The sequence below is a fragment of the Ursus maritimus genome, unplaced genomic scaffold, assembly GCF_017311325.1.
Source record: "Ursus maritimus isolate PB19 unplaced genomic scaffold, ASM1731132v1 scaffold_3, whole genome shotgun sequence".
Classification (NCBI taxonomy): domain Eukaryota; kingdom Metazoa; phylum Chordata; class Mammalia; order Carnivora; family Ursidae; genus Ursus; species Ursus maritimus.
In genome coordinates this window covers 5,369,596-5,391,775 of record NW_024425563.1, presented here as the reverse complement: position 1 = coordinate 5,391,775, position 22,180 = coordinate 5,369,596, and the positions used below count along the sequence as shown (strand labels likewise).

The window sequence follows — 22,180 nt, the reverse complement described above, 5'->3', positions numbered from 1 at the left end:
TTAAAGTTCCATGATTCATTACTTGCGTATAACACCCAGTGCACCATGCAATACGTGCCCCCCTTACTACCCATCACCAGCCTATCCCATTCCCCCACCCCCCTCCCCTCTGAAGCCCTCAGTTTGTTTCCCAGACTCATTTATGGAACATAAGAAGTAGGAAGATCAGTAGGAGAAGAAAGGGATAAAGAAAGGGGGGGTAAACAGAGGGGGAATGAACCATGAGAGACTACGGACTCTGGGAAACAAACTAAGCAAGTTTCTTAACCAACGTATATACTAGTTTCTTTATCTGTAAAGCGGGGATAATCACAGTACCTACATTATAGGTTTGTTGTGAGGATTAAATAAACAACCTAAGAAATGTTAGCTATTCCTATGTTTATTTTAAAAAATCGGCCCTTGCCTAGTACTGGCAAATATACATTAATGTGTCCTGTTTTGTCTAGATCTGGATGTGTGGAGGCCAGCTCTTTATACTCCCCTGCTCACGAGTGGGACACATCAGTAAGCATCGCTTTCCAAATCAACCTGGGCTTACGAAAGCCGTGATGTATAACAATCTCCGACTGGTGCACGTTTGGCTGGATGAATACAAGGTGAAGGAAGTGTCTCTGATTTGGAAAGACGAGCAAGAGTACAGAATGGGACTTGCTCTAAAGAAACCTGCTACTACCTTTCCGGATAACAAGTTTGGGGTTTTTTCCTCTATTTTCCTTAAATTAGCGGTACACCTTCAGCCCCTCATCCACCTTCCCTAGACCCTATTCTCAATTAGTTCATTCTGACTTACTACACTGGAGCATTACTTTTTATTTTAATTTCTAGGGAAACCCAAGTTTCTCAGAAGTAAATCAACCACCACAGGAAGTTTGTTTTGTTTTGTTTTGTTTTGTTTGGCCCAGATCTATTTTTCCACCTAAGGATTGCCCCTCTGAAGCAAACACCTCTCCCTGCTCCCCTCCCCATAGGCAACTCTTTACATTCTCTTCCTCTACTACTAAGTTCTCAAGGGATGCAGCTGCTGTGGTCTGGAGACCGCACGAGGACCTCCACCACCTCTCTTCAACCAACAATCAAAGATTTCTCTGTCAAAGCCATGCCCCTTCATCTGTGCACCTCCCCAAGGCTTCAGTCCCTAGCCAGGACCTAAAAGGGTGCACAGACAGAGAACACGTAGCTGTGACCCCATTTGAAAGTTGTCCCTCCAGGATCCATGCACGAACAAATATGGCGATAACCCCAACAAGACCTCATGTCAGATACATGGGGAGAAATACGTAAGAAAATCTCTATGATATTCTATGTTCTGGTCTTAATCCAATATTTCTTTATTATTTTAAATTATAAAAGTAATAATACTCTTTCTCTAGTAATCAGGGCAATGTGAATTAAAACCTCAGTGAGATATTTCTACATAGCCACTTAGATTGGCAAAAATGTTTTAAGTCTCATAGGACCAAGTGGTGGCAAACACAGGAATTCTCAGACACCACGTGTGGGAGTATTCATTATTACACACTCACTTTGGAAGACAGTTCGGCAAAATCAAGTAAAGATCATGAATATCCCGTGATCAAGCAATTCCATTCTGTGTATGCACCCCAGAAAGGCATGCTTTTGTGCAACAAGAACACACAAACAAGAATGTTTACAAACAGTATTGTTGGTATTAGCCAACCACTAAATACAACCCAACTGCTGATCAAGAGTAGAATGGATAAATGTGACGTGTTTAATTGCTATAATTCTATACAGCCATGAAAATTCACCAACTGTAGATATACATACAACAGTACACTACACCTTAAAGACATAATGGTGAACAAAAGCAGCCAAACACAATAGAATATATACTGATTTATTCCATTTCCTATTAAGTTAAAAATGGGTAAAATTAAGCCATGTAATTTATGTGTGCACAATTAGATAATCAAAGCTAAAAAGAAAAGCAAAGACATGAATACATAATCAAGATAGGATTTAAAACCAAGGGAAAGGCTATGCTCAGGACGGGAAGGGCAGGGGGCTTCGGGGATGGCATTAATGTTCTCTTTCTTGACCTAGTCAGTATGACGGGGGTTGATTTTCAGCAATTCATTAAGTTGCACATTTAATTTTATGTACTTTTTGTATGCTTATTATATTTCCTGATTTTTTGTATCTTTTTTCATTATAATAATATATTTATTATATTATGTTAGTCACCATACGGTACATTTCCTGATTTTTAAAAGAAATTACTTTTTAAAAGGTAAAACATACTCACGTTTAAAAGTCATGCAATATTGAAAGAGTACTAAGTGAAAAGCAGGCTTTCTCAGCCCATAGTTCCACCCCTCAAAAGTAACATTAAATTAGCAATCACTAAATCACTAAATTTAGTAGTCACTAAAATTAATAGTTTCTTGTTACATTAAAAACAAATATATATCCTTTTATATAACTAGAATTTATTTATTTGAGAGAGAGAGAGACAGCGAGAGAGGGAACACAAGCACGGGGAGTGGGAGAGGAAGAAGCAGGCTCCCAGCGGAGGAGCCTGATGCGGGGCTCGATCCCAGAACGCCGGGATCACGCCCTGAGCCAAAGGCAGACGCTTAACGACTGCGCTACCCAGGCGCCCCCCAACTCTGGTTTTAATTAAACTTTGTATTCTAATCTTATAGGTTAGAAATTATTATTATTTTATATTGCATTTATCTATGAGAGATCTTGAGCTTATTTTTACACTTGCTGATTTTTTTCTGGCCCCAGACTTAAGTAGCCGACTTGAACACAGCTAGGACTGAGTAGTTAACTGAATTTCATAGAGGATATAGTGGCAAAAAGGTCCATCTAACTTAAAAAGCATATAATGTTCAGCATAAAATCAATGGATTGTATGACCCGGCACACCAGAAAATGTAGTAAGTTACATTAGACAAGAGAGGGCTTCGCACAAAATGTTGTCTAAGGTCCTCTCTGCCTTTGCTCCCAAATGACAACACCCCTCTTCCACCCACAGGCCCATCCCCTGCAAGTGGCAAGACATGATGGCAAAGACCTACAACGGTCCAGGGTCCCAGGGAGAATCCAACATGGCATGCCCATAATACACTAGCTTGGAGAAGCAAGTTCCTTCTCTTGTTCAACAATATTACTATATTCTGGTCACTGGGAAACACAGATGAAAATACAAGGGTTCTTTAAAAGGAAGCTTCAGTCTATTTAGAATCTCTCTTTTAATGTGGGGCAGATTGAATCCATTAGACATTCATACTTAATACTATCTTAAATTAGAGTGTCTAACAGACAAACTGGGTGTGGTGATAATAATGGCCAGAACTGACATGACACCACACGCCAGCCTTTGTTTCCCCAGTGCTCTGCACATATTAGAGTGTTCAGTCCTCACAACAACCTCATGAGGGCAGGGGCAGAGGTCACATAATAAGTAGCAGAGCAAGAATGTGAACCCAGGCTGTCTTCCCCCAGAGTCAATTTGCGCTTAGCCACTACCCACCCCCCATTTCTGAAACCATGGAAGTGTTGATTGGGACCAGGGAGTGAGGGTTTTGTCCTTGGGTATTGAGAGAGCAGGAGAAAGGGGATATATCACAAAAGCTGGCTGTGATTCTTGGGCTCCTAAGAAGCAGCACCCGGATCCCCGGTTCTCTCCCTGGATCTCTCTACAGCCCCTGTGCCATGGTTTGTCACAGCACAGTCTGTGAATACGTGTGGGGCAAGTGAATCCCAGGTACCACGTGTATCTCTTCCCTCACTCTATGGATAGAATCGGAAGGTCTTCTGTTTTTTTTTGTGTTTTAGTTCAGGTGATGGAAATATATACTACTATGTTAGATATAACTTGTTTGGTTTAATGAAATGACTCTCTATTTCCATTTAGGAGCAGTTTTTTTTACGACAACCTGGTCTGAAATCTGTTGCCTACGGAAACATTAGTGAGCGTGTTGAATTGAGGAAACGACTGGGTTGCAAATCATTTCAGTGGTATTTGGATAACGTCTTCCCAGAACTAGAGACATCTGAGGGAAGCCAATGAAAAGGAAACAAATCATTTTCATTTATGAAGGGCTAAACATCCCCCAGGTCTTCAACACAGAGAAGAGTGCAAGTTTGGAACATCATGAAATCATGTGACACACAGTAAGAAATACAAGCAGAGTGCTCTAGAACAAGAGTGCCTTTTTGTCTTCCTTTAACAATAGTTCTTAACACTTTGTTACACATGCCACTAAATTTCTGGGGTGGCAAAACCTTGAACATTAGAAATATACACGGTCACACAATTAAGACTATCATACAATTGAGTGAGGTAAAGTGTATTCTCTTCGTTATTTGCCAAACTCACTTGGTCCCGTTAGACCACAGGGAATGCTCCACTCTTGGCACCTTTGTCAACTCCATTCCACTCCAGGCAGGTGACCTGGCCTGGTGGCCTTCTCAGAAAGACATTCACAGAGAGCCTTGGTTGGTACCTGTCAGTCCTTTTGTCACTTGGAGACAGTCCCTCTTCCCTGTTTCTGATTTTGCCTTGTTCATATTTCTCCCCTCCTACGGCTCTGGCCTACAGCTCTCCTGACACTTCTTGGTTTGTGTGCTCTGTTGTTAATCTGTCTTCTAAGAACTGTTTAGCTGGGACTGGGGAAGATGTAGCTAAGTTCCCTATCTACCCTGTGTGAACACACTCCCAAATGTCTAAAGTACTTCTTTTCGGGGCGCCTGGGTGGCTCAGTCGTTAAGCGTCTGCCTGCGGCTCAGGGCGTGATCCCAGCGTTCTGGGACCCAGCCCCACATTGGGCTCCTCTGCTGGGAGCCTGCTTCTTCCTCTCCCACTCCCCCTGCTTGTGTTCCCTCTCTCGCTGACTGCCTCTCTATCAAATAAATAAAATCTTTTTTTTTTTAAATAAAGTGCTTCTTTTGGGTTAGAGGGATGGCTGTTGTATTCACCCTGGTGAGGATGGCTAGAAGGGGGACAAAGATTTAATTCACAGAGACAATGAGAAAATGATGGAAAGAACATATTGAAAAGAATAAAAGGAATGGGGGAGACTTGGGGTAGGATCACTAAACCTATCATATAAACTAGTTTTTACAGCAGGAGACAACTTATCTATTATGCTCACTCAGTCAACAATTGAGTGGTCCTCCAGGACCAGATATACTTCTAGGTGCTAGAATGCAGCAGACAAGGGAACAGGAAAACATCCCTCCCTTCATGGAGATCGTATTCTTCGAGATAATCCATATAATATAAAGAAAAAAGAACCAGTTTATACAATCTCTTTATATATATGTATTTAGCAAATTACTCTATAGAATCTATTGTTAGATTTATGTATTTAGCAAAATACTCCCTAGAATCTATCGTTAGAACGACATGGGGAAAACCTGGGCTCCTATGTTACAGGTGGCCAGGGTAACGTGATTGAGCCTTTAAAAAGTCAATCTGGCAACACAAAATAAGCACCACATTATGATTTTATTCTTGGCCCATATTTATACCTTTTTAAAAAAAAGATTTTATTTATTTATTCATTCGACAGAGATAGAGACAGCCAGCGAGAGAGGGAACACAAACAGGGGGAGTGGGAGAGGAAGAAGCAGGTTCATACCCGAAGAGCCTGATGTGGGGCTTGATCCAGTAATGCTAGGATCACGCCCTGAGCCGAAGGCAGACGCTTAACCGCTGTGCCACCCAGGCGCCCCCCATATTTATACCTTACCTGCTTCTAGAAAGTAATAAAAAATGATTATAATAAACCCATGAATCTATTAAAATTAGTGTAAAATACAAATCTGTAGCAGAAGGAAAAAAGAATTCTAGTATAAATAAAGCATCATTTTGAAATAACTTTTTTCTAGTTTTGGAATTTGAGAATGATTTTTTTCTTTGGTAGGCATAAAGGAGGATGTTGTAAACATTAGCTTTGCCAAAAGAAAAAGACAAATGTTCTTAGAGCCATGAGCCTAATATTAGGTCTTAGTTTTTTTTTTCCTCCTTAGAGGGAGTGGGCATGCGTGCAGGCATGGGGGGAGAGGGGCAGAGGGAGAGAATCTCAAGTAGACTTCCTGCATAGTGGGGAGCCCGACACAGGGCTTAATCTAGACCCTGAGATCATGACCTGAGCTGAATCCAAGAGTCAGGCACTCAACAGACTGAGCCACCCAGGCACCCCTTTAAGTCTTTGTTTTTTAATCTAAATGTTGGTTCAGGTACCAGATAACAATATGGGTAAGTCTTAGAAATGATGTAGTATGTTGCTTAAACAACTTCTTTTGAATATTGGCTCTAGAATAGAAATCAGAATAAACATCTAAGTATTGGTGTGACTGAAAGGAAATCCATAGTAGCCTATATGTGGTAATTTCTTGTTTCATGTGTTAACAATCTGATTTGTTTTGGAGCTAGTTGAGAACTATCTGCTAACCCACTCAAAGCTTTTCTCAAAACAGTTTTGGTACGATCAAATGTTCAGACAAGCCTTAAAGTAAGCCTGGGAGTTCTCTAATTAAAGCATACTTCTCTGATTGTAGCCTAAGACACACCCGCATGAAATTGAGCTCTCATTATGTTTCATAGGCTGTGGTGAGTACTCTGTCTGCCTTGATTATCTCCGTTCAACCACACATAAGATAGGGCCTATTGTTATTGCCATTTCATAGATGAGAAAACCAAAGTTAGAATTTGTCCGGGGTTGGGATTGACAGTTTTAGCAAACAAAAATACAGGATAGCTCTGTCTTTGAAATTTGAACTTTGAATAAGCAGTATTTTGTTGAAAGTATATTTCACATATCCCACGGAAAATATACCACAAAATTGTTGTTTCTCTGAAATTCACATTTCAGACCATCCTGTATTTCATCTGGTAACTTTATCTGGGGACAAACTAACACAGCCCATATAGTAGCAGAATCAGCTCAATCTCAAAGACTCTGGGCTTAACCACAACGTTAGGCTGCAAAGAGCTAAAATTTTAGTGTCATTCTTCGTAACACTAAAACTGGAGCTAAACCAAACCTCAATTATACCATTATACATTAATTTGATGGAATAGCATATAAACCCGTTTAAAATAACAGCTAGAAAAAAATTTCGTTCCAGACCCATCAGAATGGCAAACATTTAAATATGGATGCTTAAATATGGATGCTATCAAGGGTCGGGAGCAGGTGGATTATTGGAAGCTCTCAGCACTGACTGTTCCCTAGCACAGGGATTTCAGTTTGTGTGCGAATCGCCTGCAGATCTTGAAAGCAGATTTCGATGACTAGCCAGGTGTGGCAAGGGGCCTCCGATTCAGCAGTTCTACCCCCCAGGTGACGCTCACGCGGCCGACTGTAGCCGCTGTTCCTCGGGATGCCTCACTTCTGCACCTGACCACCAGCCTGAGGTTTCTCCACGCGTCTCTGAGAGGTACACCGCAAAGCCTTCACACTGGAACCCACATTTCTTTCAGCAAAGCTGAAGCTGCACATCTTCTAATATGTACAAGCCCGCTTGTCCTTAACGAGGCCTTTTTTTATACGAGAAAAAAACCCAAGCCACCCGTCACAGACCCTCAGGGCCACTGCCAAACCGGGAGTCTCGTGAGCACTCCGACCCCTGCCAGCGCAGCGAAGCGCCCACCCCAGGCGCTAACGGTGACGTCAACCGCGCGCGGGGGCGGGGGTGGGGCCTTCCGTCACGTGTCCCCAAGGGCACGCGCGCTCGCTCCGAGACTGCGGCGCGCTCGCGGCCGCCACCGCGCCAGGTGAAGTGTTTGTTCCCGGGCAGCTCCGCCCGCTGTGGCTAATGCGGCTCGGATCCGGGCTGTGGCAGGAGGGAACATGCCACGGCCCGAGTCCCAGAAGGCCGGGATCCTGCGCTGCCGGCGTCCGGGTGAGTAGCGCGCACGGCCTGGCGCGACGGCGTCTGAGCCCGCGCGGCCTCCGTCGTCCCCTCAGCGCCTCAAGCGAGCGGCTCCGGCGCGCGGCCCCGAGATACAGTGGGGTGACGGCTGCACCCGGCGCCTGGCTGCAGTGTCAGACTGCGCGAGCACGGCCACCTGGGACTGGGTGTTGACGGAAGAACCGCCCGCGGGGCCCGGCGCGCCCCTGTGGGCGGGGGCTGCGGAGGTCGCGGAGCCGTGGGCCCGGGGTTCCAGCTGCTGTTTTCCGGAACGAGGGCCGGAGCCCTGCAGCTGGGTTTGCCAAGAAAAGGAAGTGGTGCGGCAGAAATGGTAACGGAAGGTGTCAAACGTGAACGCTAGAGAGGAGTGAATGATGCACCCTCCCCCGGTCCCCCTCACCCCGGTCCCTCCCCCGCCCGCACAGTATCCAGGCAGCTCGCGTTTCCCGGGAAGGCTCAACAACTTGTGTTTACACATGGCATTCGGTTGATGTCCCTCTGGTTTCTCTTTTCTTTTTGTTTGCAATATACTTGTTGGAGAAATTGGGTTATTTGTCGTGTATAATTTCCCACCTTCTTAAATTTCATGGCGTTTGGATAAATCTAAAAATACAAAGTCCCTGTCCTCCAGTTCTGAAAGACTTCATCCTTTGAAGAATATTAATATGCTCATGATAGAACAGTTTATTTTTACCATCAAAGAAGACTTGGGTCAGCGTACTTTTTTGATTTGTATTATGAAAGCAGTTGTTTGGTTGGTCGGTTTTCCAAATATAAAATGAAATTATAACTTTGTGCTTTTCATAGTATTACTATGCACTGTCTTCCCCCAAATCACAGGTTTAGACCCTACTTTAAAGTGTTTGTTTTACTCCACTCACTTCTTCCCGTTTATCCAGAAATTTGTATGTCGAAATTACTCTGCCTTAAGAAAAACAGAAAAAAAATCTCTCTCCACTCTCAGAATGTATTAGTTGAGCTTTTGAAGTTAAAGGTGGTGAAAGAATAACCCACAGTTTTCACAGCTTCTCTTGACAATTTCTGTGCTGTTTGTTCTGTGCAATTTGGGTTCTCTTTAGTTTTTTGCTTTTTTTAAACTTTTTTTTTAATTGCAAAATACACACAACATGAAATTTATCATTTTAACCGTTTTTAAGGCACAACTCACCTGCATTAAGTTCTTTCACAGTATTGTGTCACCATCCCACTATTTCCAAAACATTTTAATCACTCCAAGCAGAAAATCTGGAACCATTAAGCAATAGCTTTCCATTTCCGCCTTCTCCCAGACCCTTTCTGTCTCTCTGAATTTGACTGCTCTAGATACCTCATGCAAGTGAAATCATATAATGTTTGTCTTTTTGTGTCAGGCTTATTTCATGTATTGTTTTCAAATTTCATACATGTTGAGCATCTATTAGACTTCATTCCTTTTTGTAGCTGAATAATATTTCCATTTTTTGGCTGTATCACAATTTGTTTATTGGTTCATCTCTTCACGGGTGCTGGGTCGTTCCACCTTTTGGCTACTGTGCATAGTGCTGCTATGAACATGAAGTTACATGTATCTGTTTTTGATTCCTTGGGGTGTATAAGTAGGAGTGGAATTGCTGGGTCGTATGGTATATTTGACTTTATGAGGAATCGACAAATCCTTCACATTTTTAAAACTGCTTTCTTAAGACCTGCATGCCTTGCGATGGCTAAATCTGTTGGCCCCACCTCAACTCATGCTGACTTGACCTCTAAATCTTTGTGACACCTCATGTCGCTGGTCAGTACACCCTCTTGAGGGTCTCGATTTTGTGATCCTTCTCATGTCCTTTATTTGTACTTCATTTTCCACCAGATTTTTATATGTGCATGTCCCTAGAGGTTCAGGGCTTGCTGCCTATCCATTACTTAAACCCTCTTCTATTATTTCCATGGAACTTGAACTAAAATTTTGGTGTTTATTTTTAACATTGCTCTGAGGCTTAGATTTGAATTTCAAGCTAGATTTTTTTCCCTCTGTCCCAAATCATTTTATACACTGCTTCTAGAATTTTCTCCCTAAGACAAATTTGCTTAAAGACATTAGTTAGCCTTTTTTTTTTTTTTTTTGCATGCAGAACTAGTTAATTCTCATCCTGAGGGTCAGAGCCCCATCCTGTCCTCAGAAGTAATTACCTTCCACTAGTCTTAATCAGCCAATCTGTTCATTATAGCCAGTCATTCCACTTGATATTCTGTTTGGAAAACTGAAAACAAATACATGTTGCAGTTTTCCAAGACTTGAACTTTCTCCTCGAAATATTTCAGTATTTGGCCATTAAAGTCTTACTTTTTAAAACCAAGCTTAAATATCAGCTTCTAAAAGAAATTTTCTTCAAGTTCTTCATACAGTCTTTTTTCGTCTATAACCCACCTGTTTTACCTCCTATTGGTTAATTTGAAGCAAATCTCAGGTATAGGGTTAGATTATTTTAGCTGTATAAAATAAGCTCATTCTGATTTCTAGTCTTGTTTTGTTTTTAAAGATTTTATTTATTGTAGAGAGAATGTGTGTGTGCATGGGCATGAGCAGGGGCAGGGGGGCAGGGCAGAGAGAGGGAGAGAGAGAATCTCAAGCTGCCTCCCCACTGAGTGCGGAGCCCTACGCAGGGCTCAGTCTCACAACCCTGAGATCATGACCTGAGCTGAAACCAAGAGTCAGACACTTAACCAGCTGAGCCACCCAGGCACTCCTCTAGTCTGTTTTTAAAATAAATTTTATTTTAGAATAGTTTTAGATTTACTGAAAATTGCAGAGTAGTACTGAGAGTTCTTACAGATACAATGCCAAGTTTCTCCTGTTATTAACAACTGGCATTAGTATGGTACATTTATCACAATTAATGAACCAATACATTATTATTAACTGACATCCAGAATTTATTCAGATTTCCTTTGTTTGTTTGTTTGTTTCTTTTTTCCCTGTTCTAAGGACATTAGGTAAAAACTAAGGGTCCCATCCAGGATACCATTGCATTTAGTCATCTTGTCTCCTTGGGCTCTTCCTGGCTCTGACAGTTTCTCAGACTTCCTCTGTTTTTGATGACCTTGACAGTTTTTAGAGTACTTGTCAGGTATTTTGCAAAATGTTTGTCAGTTGGGATTTATCTGATGTTTTTCTCATAATTAGATAGCAGTTCCACCCCAGAGTGGGAGGACAGTGCCCAAAATACCACCAGGTGTGGGTACTAGCTGGGTGATTCAAGACCTCTGTCTTAAATGGGACCAATGGCACAAATGTTTAAAGACCCCCCAAGCCCTGCCCAATTGGCTACCGACATCCTGACCTCTGGGAACTGGCCATTACATTGCCCTAATTTTAACCCTCATTGGGTGATAAGCTTATGCAGTTCATATTCATCTCTGGTGATTCAGGGCCAGACATTAAATTGTTGGGAATATACAACTAAATTTTCTTTAAAACAAGGCTTCATGTGTGTCCCCAATCTTTACTCTTCACGGGTGGATACCTCCTATGCCTCAGAGGAGAGCACCACTCAGTCATTTGCAAGGTGTGCCGCTGGGGACCCCCCCTTGAATTTATTGAAAATTTGTGATACCAGTAAATGCCCCCAGTGGTGCAAACAAACCTTAATCAGGGCATCCTAGATCTGTGCAACCCTGTTAGATCCCCTGCCCCTCAATTCCCCTACCTGGGAGAGCCACCCCTCAGGGATGTCTCCCTCCACCTGTGACAGTGCTTTATCGACCCTGTCCCATTTGCTCAACAAAAGGTACCTCACATGTCCCTGCAGCTTACCTGGCCACTCTGTGATGTTCAGCTGCTCCCGTGCAGGACACTTTGCAATGCAGTATGTGGCATCTGGCTAGAGCCCCCACATGCCCTTTATAATCCTCCATATCTGCCCAGGGAACAACACCACATAGATGAACATGACCTACACCTCCTCCCAAGGAACATAAGCCCCACAGTTTTGGGCCTCGTGGCCTAGCCATCCAGGAAGAACCCCAGCTTATTTCAGCTTCCCTGATCAAGCAGTTGTGTCCGCTGTGGGTCCAGTGCCTTGGAGCCGTCACGCATTTGTGTACTTCTCCTTCCTTTAGCCCCTAACACATGCCAGCCCCCAGGCAGTCCTGTCTGTTTATACCAATGTGCTTTAATCTCCCTGGGACTACCCCTAAAAAATTACTGAACAGGACCTCCAGTCTGCCTCTCTTCCTGCCCCCTCATGTCCAAAGTGCATGTGGTGTTTATCCCCATGATATTAGGAGTCGGTCTGCCGTTGTCCCTCAGCTGGACCAGGCTAGTCACCACTGCCCTGGGTGTACAACAAATCAGTAAGGCTAAACAGGTACAGATATTCCATAATCTCACCCAAGAGTTTTAATCAAGTACCAATTTAACCTTTACCCAAGGGCTTTTATTTTCTTGGCTGGACCCCAGCAACTGGGGATAACAGTGACGGACAGGATTTTGAACTTTTGTTTGTTGATATTGCTGATTGGTGTTCTTGCTTTGCTCAGATGTTTCACTCATTGGGTGACCAAAATCATTTCAGTGGCTTTTAATATCTCCACTGTCCAGCTAATACCTATGATTTTCGCTAAAGATTAATGCCTAGGCATCATGGGGTCAATTGTGATGAGAAAAACAACTTTTGAGAAAAGCACCTTTTAGGGAAAAATTTGTGTTTCTGAGTTGCTGCCTAGGCATTTTACATTTAGGATAATCTTACTCAGACCCAGAGTCTGGACATTCAGGTAAGGACTTGAGTTTAGGATGCCTGCTGTAAGTTCCTGCTTTGTCTTTCCCAGGGCACTTTTTTTTTTTTTTTTAAGATTTTATTTATTTATTTGACAGAGAGACAGCCAGCGAGAGAGGAAACACAAGCAGGGGGAGTGTTTCCCAGGGCACCTTTTAAAATAACCACTTCAGGCGAAGCTGGGAAAAGTTAGTGACCTCTGCCCCAACTACCTTATAAGTAATAGCTGCTTGCTACCCTGCTCTCTTATTTCCTGCTCCCTGGTAACCTGGGATGTAGGACTGCCCTTTCCCCAGGTCATTGCACTCCCTATCCCCCTGCTTCTGGGAGCTTTAAGTGATAAATCTTGTGACCCTGCTTCCTTCGTGTGGGTATATTGAAATTGCACTGCCAATCCAAAGGATGCTGGAGGTTTCACGTCCCCAAAGTGGGAGCTCAGGTGCTAAGGAGGTGACCTGCTGCCCCGCCCCCTGTGTGGTTGGTTATGCCCCTTCATTCTTAATTCAGTATACCAGCCCCGCTTCTCAGCACACCATGCACAGTTGTTGGTTTATGGCCTTTTTCCTCCATTTTGAAAGCCAGCAACAGCTGGTCCAGTTCCTCCTCTTACATTGCATCATTCTGATTTCCCTTTTGCACATTTAAGGATCTGGAGATTACACTGGGTTCACCCAGATAATCCAAAATAATCTCTTTATTTTAAGGTCAGGTGATCAGCAATCTTAATTCCTGGGATGTGGCTGTGCTGGGGAACCATTATTTTACCTCCACATAGCGTGTCAGTTACACTTCTTATAAAGAGATTTTTGGTGGTTGCCCTACAGTTTACAGTATACATTTTAAACTAATTAGTTTGAATCTGCCTTCACATGACAGTATATTGCTAAACATCTTGTACAGGTACCTTATTAATAAAGACCATCCCAATTTTTCCCTCCCATTCCTGTGACATTGTTGTCATTCATTCACTTACCAGTATGCTATGATCATTCAGTATATTGTGACTTACGTTACTTTGAACAATTTCTTTTAGATCAATTAAGAATAAGAAAAATATAATTCTCATTTTTTTCTTCTCTGATGTTCTTTATGTAGATCCAGGTTTCTTACCTATGTCATTTTCCTTCTGCTTGAAGAACTTCTTTTAACATTTCTGGCAGGGCAGGTCTACTGGTGATGAATTCCTTAGGTTTTGTTCAAGAAGGTATTTCTTCTTAACTTTTGAAGGATAATGTCAGTGGGTATAGAATTCTAAGGTGGGCGGATTTTTTTTTTTTTTTGTACTTGAACTGTTTCAGCCCATCTCTTGGCTTGCATGATTTCTGAGGAACATCCCACTGTAATTCTTACCCTTCTTCCCCTGCAGGTAAAGTTTTTCCCTCCCTGTGGCTTCTTTCAAGATTTTTGTCTTTTGATTTTCTGATTATGGTGTACCTAGGTGAAAGTTTAGGGGGGGATATTTATTCTGCTTTGGGTTCTCTTACTAATTTTGGAGAGTTCTTGGCCATTGTTATTTCAGATATTTCTTCTGCTTTCTTTTTCTTTCTTCTCCTTCTGATATTCTGATACTTAAATGTTATACTTTCTGAAATTGCCCACAGTTTTTGGATGTACTGTTTTTCCCTTTTTTTCCTCTTTGCATTTCAGTTTGGGAAATGACCTATATTCAGGCTCACTGTTTTTTTTCTTCAGCTGTGTAAAGGCCACTGATGAGCCCATGGAAGGCGTTCTTCACTGCTGTTAACAGTGTTCTTGATTTTTTAGCCATGTCTTTGGATTCTTTCTTAGAATTCCATCTCCCTATTTATATTTTTCATGTGTTCTTGCATGTTGTCTTTTTTTCGATTAGTGTTCTTAACATATTAATTAAAGATATTTATTTATTTATTCATTTGTTGGCAGGGGGAGCACAGGGAGAGGGAGAAAGAGAATCTTTTTTTTTTTTTTTTAAAGATTTTATTTATTTATTCGACAGAGATAGAGACAGCCAGCGAGAGAGGGAACACAAGCAGGGGGAGTGGGAGAGGAAGAAGCAGGCTCATAGCGGAGGAGCCTGATGTGGGGCTTGATCCCATAACTCCAGGATCATGCCCTGAGCCGAAGGCAGATGCTTAACCGCTGTGCCACCCAGGCGCCCTGGGAGAAAGAGAATCTTAAGCAGGCTCCATGCCTAGCATGGAGCCTAGTGTGGGCTTGATCTCACACCCCTGAGATCATGACCTGAGCTGAAATCAAGAGTCAGACGCTTGTCCGACTGAGCCACCCAGGCACCCCTAGATATTTTAAATTCTCTGTTTGATGATCCCCAAATCTGTGTCATCTAAGTCTGGTTCCAGTGATTGTTTTGTCTCTTCAGGCCCTATTTTCTCTTGCTTTTTGGTATGCCTTGTATTTTTAATGTTGTTGTTGAAAACCTGACATGTTGTATCAGGTAATAGGAACTTCAGGAACTAAATAGAGCTTTAGTGTGTGGATTTATGGTGATCTAGCTAGGGGTTTGACTGTGTTTTAATGTTTTGCTGTAGCTACAGATGCCAGAGTCCTCACGTTCTTCTGTGCCCTTGTTTTTATCTGCCCTCTTGACTTTGGAATTTTCTGAGTACCGTTCCCAAGAGAGTCTGTGTCTTGCAGCTCTTTGAGCTGTAACCCGCCTTTATTATATATGGAGCCTGTTGGTGTGGTGGTCAGGTATGAGGGAGGGTGAGAGTTCTGCAGTTACGACCATCACAGGTGTTTGCCATGGTGTAGCTTTTTCCCCCCGCTGCAACCTACTCCCTTCTGTAGCTGTGGAATTCCCAGTCTGTTTCCTGGGAAGCCATGACCTTTGCTGATTATCTTTTCGTCTTAGGTTTGCCTGGAAGGGCAGCACGGGCTGGAGTAGAGGAGTGGGAGGAGTGCCCTTTCCCAACTAGGAGAAAGCTCTGGCAGTGTCTTTTCCCCAGGAGCAAATGCCTTTGCCTTGGAGAGGGTCCTGGGGTGTTTCACAGTGATTACTCTTCCCTTCCCAGTCTGAGTCAGACAGGATCTTTCTTTATCTCCACCTTCATGGTGGGGACCTGTTATGGTTCCTGAAGGTAAAGCCCACAGAAGTGTAGGAGCCCCCCCCCCCCCCCCCCCCTCGACTGCCAGAGTTTCTCACTCTCCTGCCATGTCACACAGGCTGCAGCACCAGTTTGTGGCTCTAGCAGCTTCTGCTCCAGGTAAGAGGATACCAGCTGTGTGTCTCTAGGTTTTGCGTGGCAGTTTGCCCTGTAATCTCAGTTCTCTGATGTTCTAAAAGTATCATTGATTTTCAGTTTGTCCAGTTTTTTCTTGTTGTAAGGATGGGAGTGATGGCTTATAAGCTCTTCTCATATTGGAGCTGGAAGCAGAAGTTACTCCTATTTTTTTTTTTTTTTTGACTTAGGGTTTATGACTTGTTACCATCTTCAGTGAACTCTATGCAGATCTAGGACTGTGGTATTGTATCTAGATTTGATCATGCAGGCTAAATTTGATATTTCATATCACTTGATTAATAATGATTTCAAGCTATACTGTCCGATAGCTTTTGCTTTCCTTAGAAAAGCTTATCACTTTCAAAGTTCTTTTCTTGCAACTATAAAAATACCTTGCAACTTTTCAGAAAAATTTTTTGTATGCCTTATTTTGCACTTTATAGGCAACAAAAGCTATATAGCCCCTATCTTTATTAAATTTTCTACTTAAAAATAAAAAACTAGTACATATAAGAATTTGTCAACCTATTTCTTTTCTTTTGAAACCTGATTTTATTAGTTTGGGTTTCTTCAGAATCCTGAGATAAAAAGTTCAGTTTACCTTGTTTATCTGTGAGGTAATCTCAGGACACAGCAGTAAGAGAATGAAGAAGTGAGAGAGATAGGAGAGAAAGCTAGAAAGGGTACAGATTTCAAGCCATTTTCCACTGTAGGCCCCTTAAGCTTACTCATACTGGGGAATTCTGAAAGCCAGCGTAGAATACAGGTGTCAGAGTTAGCATCCAGGGCAAGCGTGTAAGGGAGCTGGAGTATTTTTACCAGTCTGTTGTTGAAGGCTGCCGCTAGGAAGGTGCATATTCCCAAATACTTTTGGGCCTGCACTGCACATGGGCAGATGGGTCCAGGGGCCAGAGATGTAGATGCTGGCAGCTGGAATTCAGACCTGTACAGGATGGTAAGCCTTGAGAGGATGTGCAAGTGACAGTGTCTGCTATACTGATTTCCCTTAGCTTGATCCAACACGATGAGCTGGGGTAGAAATTGGCCATCTGTTCAATCGATTAGCAGGTTTGTCAGCTTTCTAAACCTCTTGATCTTGAGGTGGTAGATTGCATTCAGAAATGAGTTTCTGGAAAATGCTCAAGATTCTGTCACATGATTTTCTGATGTTCTCTTTTTGGTGATACCTGGCTGGTTCGCTTTGAAATACAAAAGCAGTAGTTTAGAAAATGACCCTGGCCTTGCGCTTCTGGTAATGGCAGACTGGAGAACCTAGTTGAAATCAGTCAGTTCTGAAAAGCATCAGAGAATTCACAAGATAGTAAAGAATTACTGGATTGAGGTTTGGGAGATAATAGAATTCCAGAGAGGTGAACACCTTGCTTGCACTGCTCTTGTCCCTGATATTTGCTATTTTGAAAGGCTGAGCAGTGTGTTGACAGACTCACAGGATAGGGGAACAGAAGTTGGAGTCCAGGATTTGCCATGGGTGAGAATCCTGCTGAGCCAACCATGGGTAATGTTGGAATCTTGAAAGGCCGTAGGCTGGAATACAGGTGGACTGGGAGTATACAGGAGCTTGCCTGAAATGAAATTCTGCTGTGTCATCTAGGGAGTTTAGTATATCTCCTATCTCAGATTGCGGGTGATGACTGGTACCTAACAGAAGCCAATGAAGATGCTCTCTAGAGGAAGATAACATTTTAGGTCTCAAGTTGTTTCTGAGATGATTTTTCAAATAGTGTCCACACAATCAGATCAGTGTAATCAGGTGCACCAGGAGACAACCTGAACAAGAACTCACACAGGCAACAGGCGGTAGAGGCAGCCACTTTAGACAGTGAGACTGTAAAACACTGTTTAGGATGTTTATGGAGATAGAAGCTGAACTTAAACATCTGCGCAAGGAATCAGAGCAAAGGGACAGAACAGATTTGAAAAAGACACAGCTAAATACTAGATCTAAATACAGTAACCAAAATTGAGGATTCATTGGATTAATAGCAGATTAGAAAAGTAGTGAAGTGAAAGATCAGAAGAAACTTCCTTGAATGAAGTATGAGAAAGGAAGAGTCTGGAAAACACTGAAGAGAGCTAAGAAATACATAGGATGTAGTGACAGAGTGCAATGTATGTTTGATTGGAATCCTAGAAGGAGAGGAGAGAGAAAGGAGTAGGATAATACTTGAAGAGAAGATGGCTGAGAACTTCGAAAACTGACAAAGATATCCATGGAATAACAGATCCTAAATGGAGGATAAGGTGTTTTTTAAAAAAACTTTCCACTTGTAGGTCGTAGTCTAGGGCTCATTTCCTTAGAGTGAGTCTGTTTGCTAGCTGCCTGCCTGCCTGCTCTCCAGCCTCCCTCTCTCCTCCCTCCCCCCACTTTCCAGTTTTAGCAGTTTTCGTTATTCTGCTGAGGATAAATGTTTTCTCACATGAAGAATTACATGGTCTTTTATCACGTTTGTATAATTTATGCTGGGGTTCCAAATATTTTGATTAGAAAAAAGATACGACTGCTATTTGGATTGAAATCCACTGAGATAAGAAAATACGGAAGACAAGAAAAGCTTTCCAGACTTCAATTATTCTGTAATGCAGAGATTTCAGGCAGAGTGGGCACTTAGGGGACAGCGCCTCTCCCCAGCCCTCCTGGGTCATGGTCACAGGTAGTTCCTACCCTGTCTGCCCTGGACAGCTAGTCAGCAAGCCTCTCACAGGTGAAGGGCATACTCATCTCAGGAACAGAAGTGTGCTTGGGGTGCCAGCGAGGTCTTTTTTTGGAGAACAAGGGGAAACTAGTACTTATCACAGCACCCGGACATACGGTCATTTTAGGTAACCCCAAGGGCAGGGGTTTTCCATCTCTTTAATCTTGTGGGAAGCATAAATTTATGTTTAAAAAAGTTACTGGATGACTTCTATTTTTAAAAGGATGGCAAGCAGGAAATCACTGGCCTCTTCCTTGCCAGGTGGCACAACAAAATGCTGAAAGGACATAGGTCTGACATCAGATGACTGGGGTTCAAATCTCAGTTCCTCCCCTTCCTTAATTTCTCTAAGACCAAGAAGAAAAAGATAAGGCTGTTTTTTTTTCTCTCTCTCTCTGTTTTACACTCAGGACTAGTATTTTCTTTTTTGTTAGTTTTGATTTGCATACTTGACCTGTGTAGGTAAGCCACTTCGTCAGCACCGTCTGCTCTGGAAGACTCCTGACACGCTAGCAGAGGAACACACTCAGCAGCCATGGTTTAAGGGGAGTCAACTCTGCTCATACCCCCTTGTTCCTGGGACAAAGCCAGCTGTAGAAGGCCATGTGGATAGTGGATATACAGATGCTTGTTTATATTGGGTGTGTTTAAAGCCATTCTAGTTCCTTAGTTATTTGGTATCTCAGAACACTTATTTTAGTGACCATCCTTTTTCCTGTTCACTTATTTCTTCTTCATCTGACGTACTTTGGGTTTAATTCTCCTTTTTATGGGCAGAAGGGGAAAAAGAAATAACAGTTTTCGTAATTGCGGGGGCTGTAAATGGTTCCTCTGTATTCGTTCTATATACCCCTACAGGAGTTGCAGTCTGGAGGCTGATCGAACTTCTGTAGTTTTTCAATTTGAATTTCTTTAGTTGCGGGACTCACCTTGCCACTCTCTGGTTTCCTCCCCTGCGGATGCACCCATTTGTCTGCCTGGTTTTTGACTGCATTTGATTTTATGACCCCTGCATTGACATCCTGTCAACTCTTTCTGTTGGGACTGAGAAAAGGCTGCTGTAAGGGCATTTCCTAACTGTGCCTGTTGATCTTGATCAGAAACATGGGGTCAGAAATGAATTCATTAAAATATGAGAGATCGTAATAAACTATAACTATGTATAGTAGAATATATAGTTAGAAAGATCTTGAATGTAATGATTCCTTGAAGTATATGTGTGTTGTGTAAGCCCCTCATGCGGCTGTGGTCACTTTCTCCCTTTTGTCTTCCCCAGGCCTTGACCAGGGAGAGCTGCTACTTTCTACTTGAGCATTTAGATCAGGGAGGATATTAAAGCGTAATGGTCAGCCTCTGCCAGTCCGTTTTCACTGACCAAGTAGGTGTCCCAAGATTGGTTTACGTGCTTTGTTCTGTTAGCTGTTCTTTCAGTTTCCTTTTCTTCAGTGTTTAATTAAATTTGCATTTAATTAAATTAGCATTAAATTCCCATCAGCATTACCATGTGGTTTTCCTCTGCATTTGAGGTATAGTATATAGACACTACATGCATCTGTTAATGTTCCTTTTGATTTTGTTATAGGGAGGAGATTCATAGATGTTTGAGGGATGTCAGAGGATTATTCCCGGGAAAGCATATGATGTCTGGAATTTGCTCTGAACCTTTACTAATTCAGTAATCTCCTTACTTGTAGTTATGAAATAAGTTGGTGGCAGTGTTTTCTTCTAGTCTTTCAGGTAGGTAAGGAATGAGAAGAAAATTTTTTTTTGTGTTGTCATCACCTGGTAATTTCACAGGGGTCTGTGGGAAGGGCACTGTTGTAAATCAGCATTTGTACTCACATGATTGTAGCTCACTTAAAATATGAATGTGTCTCTTTTATTGAAAAAGCTAACAAATGTTTGCTGTTTGACAACTTGGAATGTAGAATAGACCAACGAGAAAATAGCCAGAAACTATGGAAGGGTAAATCCTTATCATTCAGTGATAGACATTTTAGGGGTCCCTGGATGGTTCATTTGGTTGAGCATCTGATTTTGGCCTTACATCGTGATCTCAGGGTCCTGAGATTGCACCAAGTCAGGTGCTCAGCTTCTGCCCCTCCCCCTGCTCATGCATGTGGGCGCTCTCTCTCAAATAAATAAAATCTTTAAAAAAAGAGACATTTTAAACTTCATTAAACATTATGAAAATTTTGTGTCGAAGAAAAATGAAAGCTGTACTGTGTGTGAGTTAGGTGGTATGGTCTCATTTCTCCTGTAGTACCAGAAGTTGGACATTGGGCAGACGAATTCAGACAGTGATTTGTGGAGGAAAAAGTTTTTCAGATTGTGCTTTTAGAATACTTGTTCAGTATTCAAATTTTATTCTCAAGTTTTTGACAAATTAATGGAATTAAAACAGCCTTTCTTTTAATGTGCTAAAATCTCCTTTGCTTCTGAGGTTAAAAGAAAGGCCATATTTCATTCAAAGCCTTAAAATATTTAATCCTTTCCAAAGTTGTTCTTCTATTTTTAAGTAAGGTTAAGAAATTTTTTACATTGGGATGCTTGGGTGGCTCAGTCGGTTAAGCGTCTGCCTTTGGCTCAGATGATCCCAGGGTCAGTGGGGAGCCTGCTTCTCCCTCTGCCTGCCACTCCCCCCCGCTTGTACTTGCTCTCTCTCTGATAAATAATTAAATAAAATATTAAAAAAATTTTTTTTGCCTTGATTATTAAAGAAATACGTATTCTTTATAGACAATGTTTTAAATAAAGGAAAGTCAACAGAAAATTATCTATGATGCCACTTAGCTGATTCTATTGTTTATTTTTCCATAATTGCCAATAACAGTGTAACATTTTAGATAGTATGAAAGATTAAAAATAGTAGAATATATAGCAAAACATTAGCAGTGGTGAGCTTTCAGGTGGTTGTTTTTTGTTTTTTAACTTTTTGCTTATCTGTATTTTCTGATTTTTTTTAGCATAATAGCAGAGCTTAAAATATTAGTCTCCACTACGTTGATGGTGTCTAACATATAGAACTCTACTGTGTTCCCATTGTTAGCCTTTTCTTGAGGATTGTTTTTAATGATTTTCAGAAGAAAAATGTATTATTTAGTACATTTAATAGGCTATGACTGGAAGATAAATGGAATGGTTTAAATTATCATCTGTAGAGTGACATTGTGTAACAGGCATTGTCTTAGTGGACTTTACATAATTTAACTACTATGGAACATAATTTAGTAGCTGTGTGTACTGTGTACTTTCTTAATAGAAGTAATAATGACTATAGATAGCCTCTCAAAATGGGTTTTCTTAGCTCAGATAATTGTGCTGTTGAGAAATACCCTTCACTGTAATTGATAATGATGCTGGAGTTTTGTTTTTATTTTGTTTTGATTTGATTTGAGAGCATGCACGCGCAAGAGGAAGGAGGGGCAGGGAGAAGAAGAGAATCTCAGGCAGCCTGCAGCAAACACAGAGCCTGATGCAGGGCTGATCTCATGACTCTGAGATCATGACCTGACCGAAACCAAGAGTAGGACACTGAACCAACTGAGCCACCCGGGCACCCTGATGGAGTTTAAACTGAGTGAGATCTCATGAG

The 22,180-nt window shown here is 42.0% G+C and overlaps 2 protein-coding genes across 5 annotated transcripts in view; both read left to right on the top strand.

The window, feature by feature from the left end:
- GALNTL5 (polypeptide N-acetylgalactosaminyltransferase like 5) overlaps nucleotides 1–4,764 on the top strand; it is a 56,073-nt gene extending 51,309 nt beyond the window's left edge. The window contains exons 9-10 of the mRNA XM_008688598.2: nucleotides 450–599; nucleotides 3,890–4,764. Coding sequence (XP_008686820.1) covers nucleotides 450–599; nucleotides 3,890–4,045 — 306 coding nt within the window. The 3' untranslated portion in view covers nucleotides 4,046–4,764. The remainder of the gene's footprint in view (nucleotides 1–449; nucleotides 600–3,889) is intronic.
- A 2,936-nt stretch (nucleotides 4,765–7,700) lies between these two features.
- GALNT11 (polypeptide N-acetylgalactosaminyltransferase 11) overlaps nucleotides 7,701–22,180 on the top strand; it is a 52,391-nt gene continuing 37,911 nt past the window's right edge. For 2 of the 4 annotated variants that reach the window (XM_040643776.1, XM_040643777.1), the window contains exon 1: nucleotides 7,701–7,887. The gene's annotated coding sequence lies outside the window, so the exon portion shown is untranslated. Of the gene's footprint in view, nucleotides 7,888–7,997; nucleotides 8,228–22,180 lie in introns of those variants that run through there. The other 2 variants (XM_008688592.2, XM_008688591.2) reach the window with 2 other exon arrangements.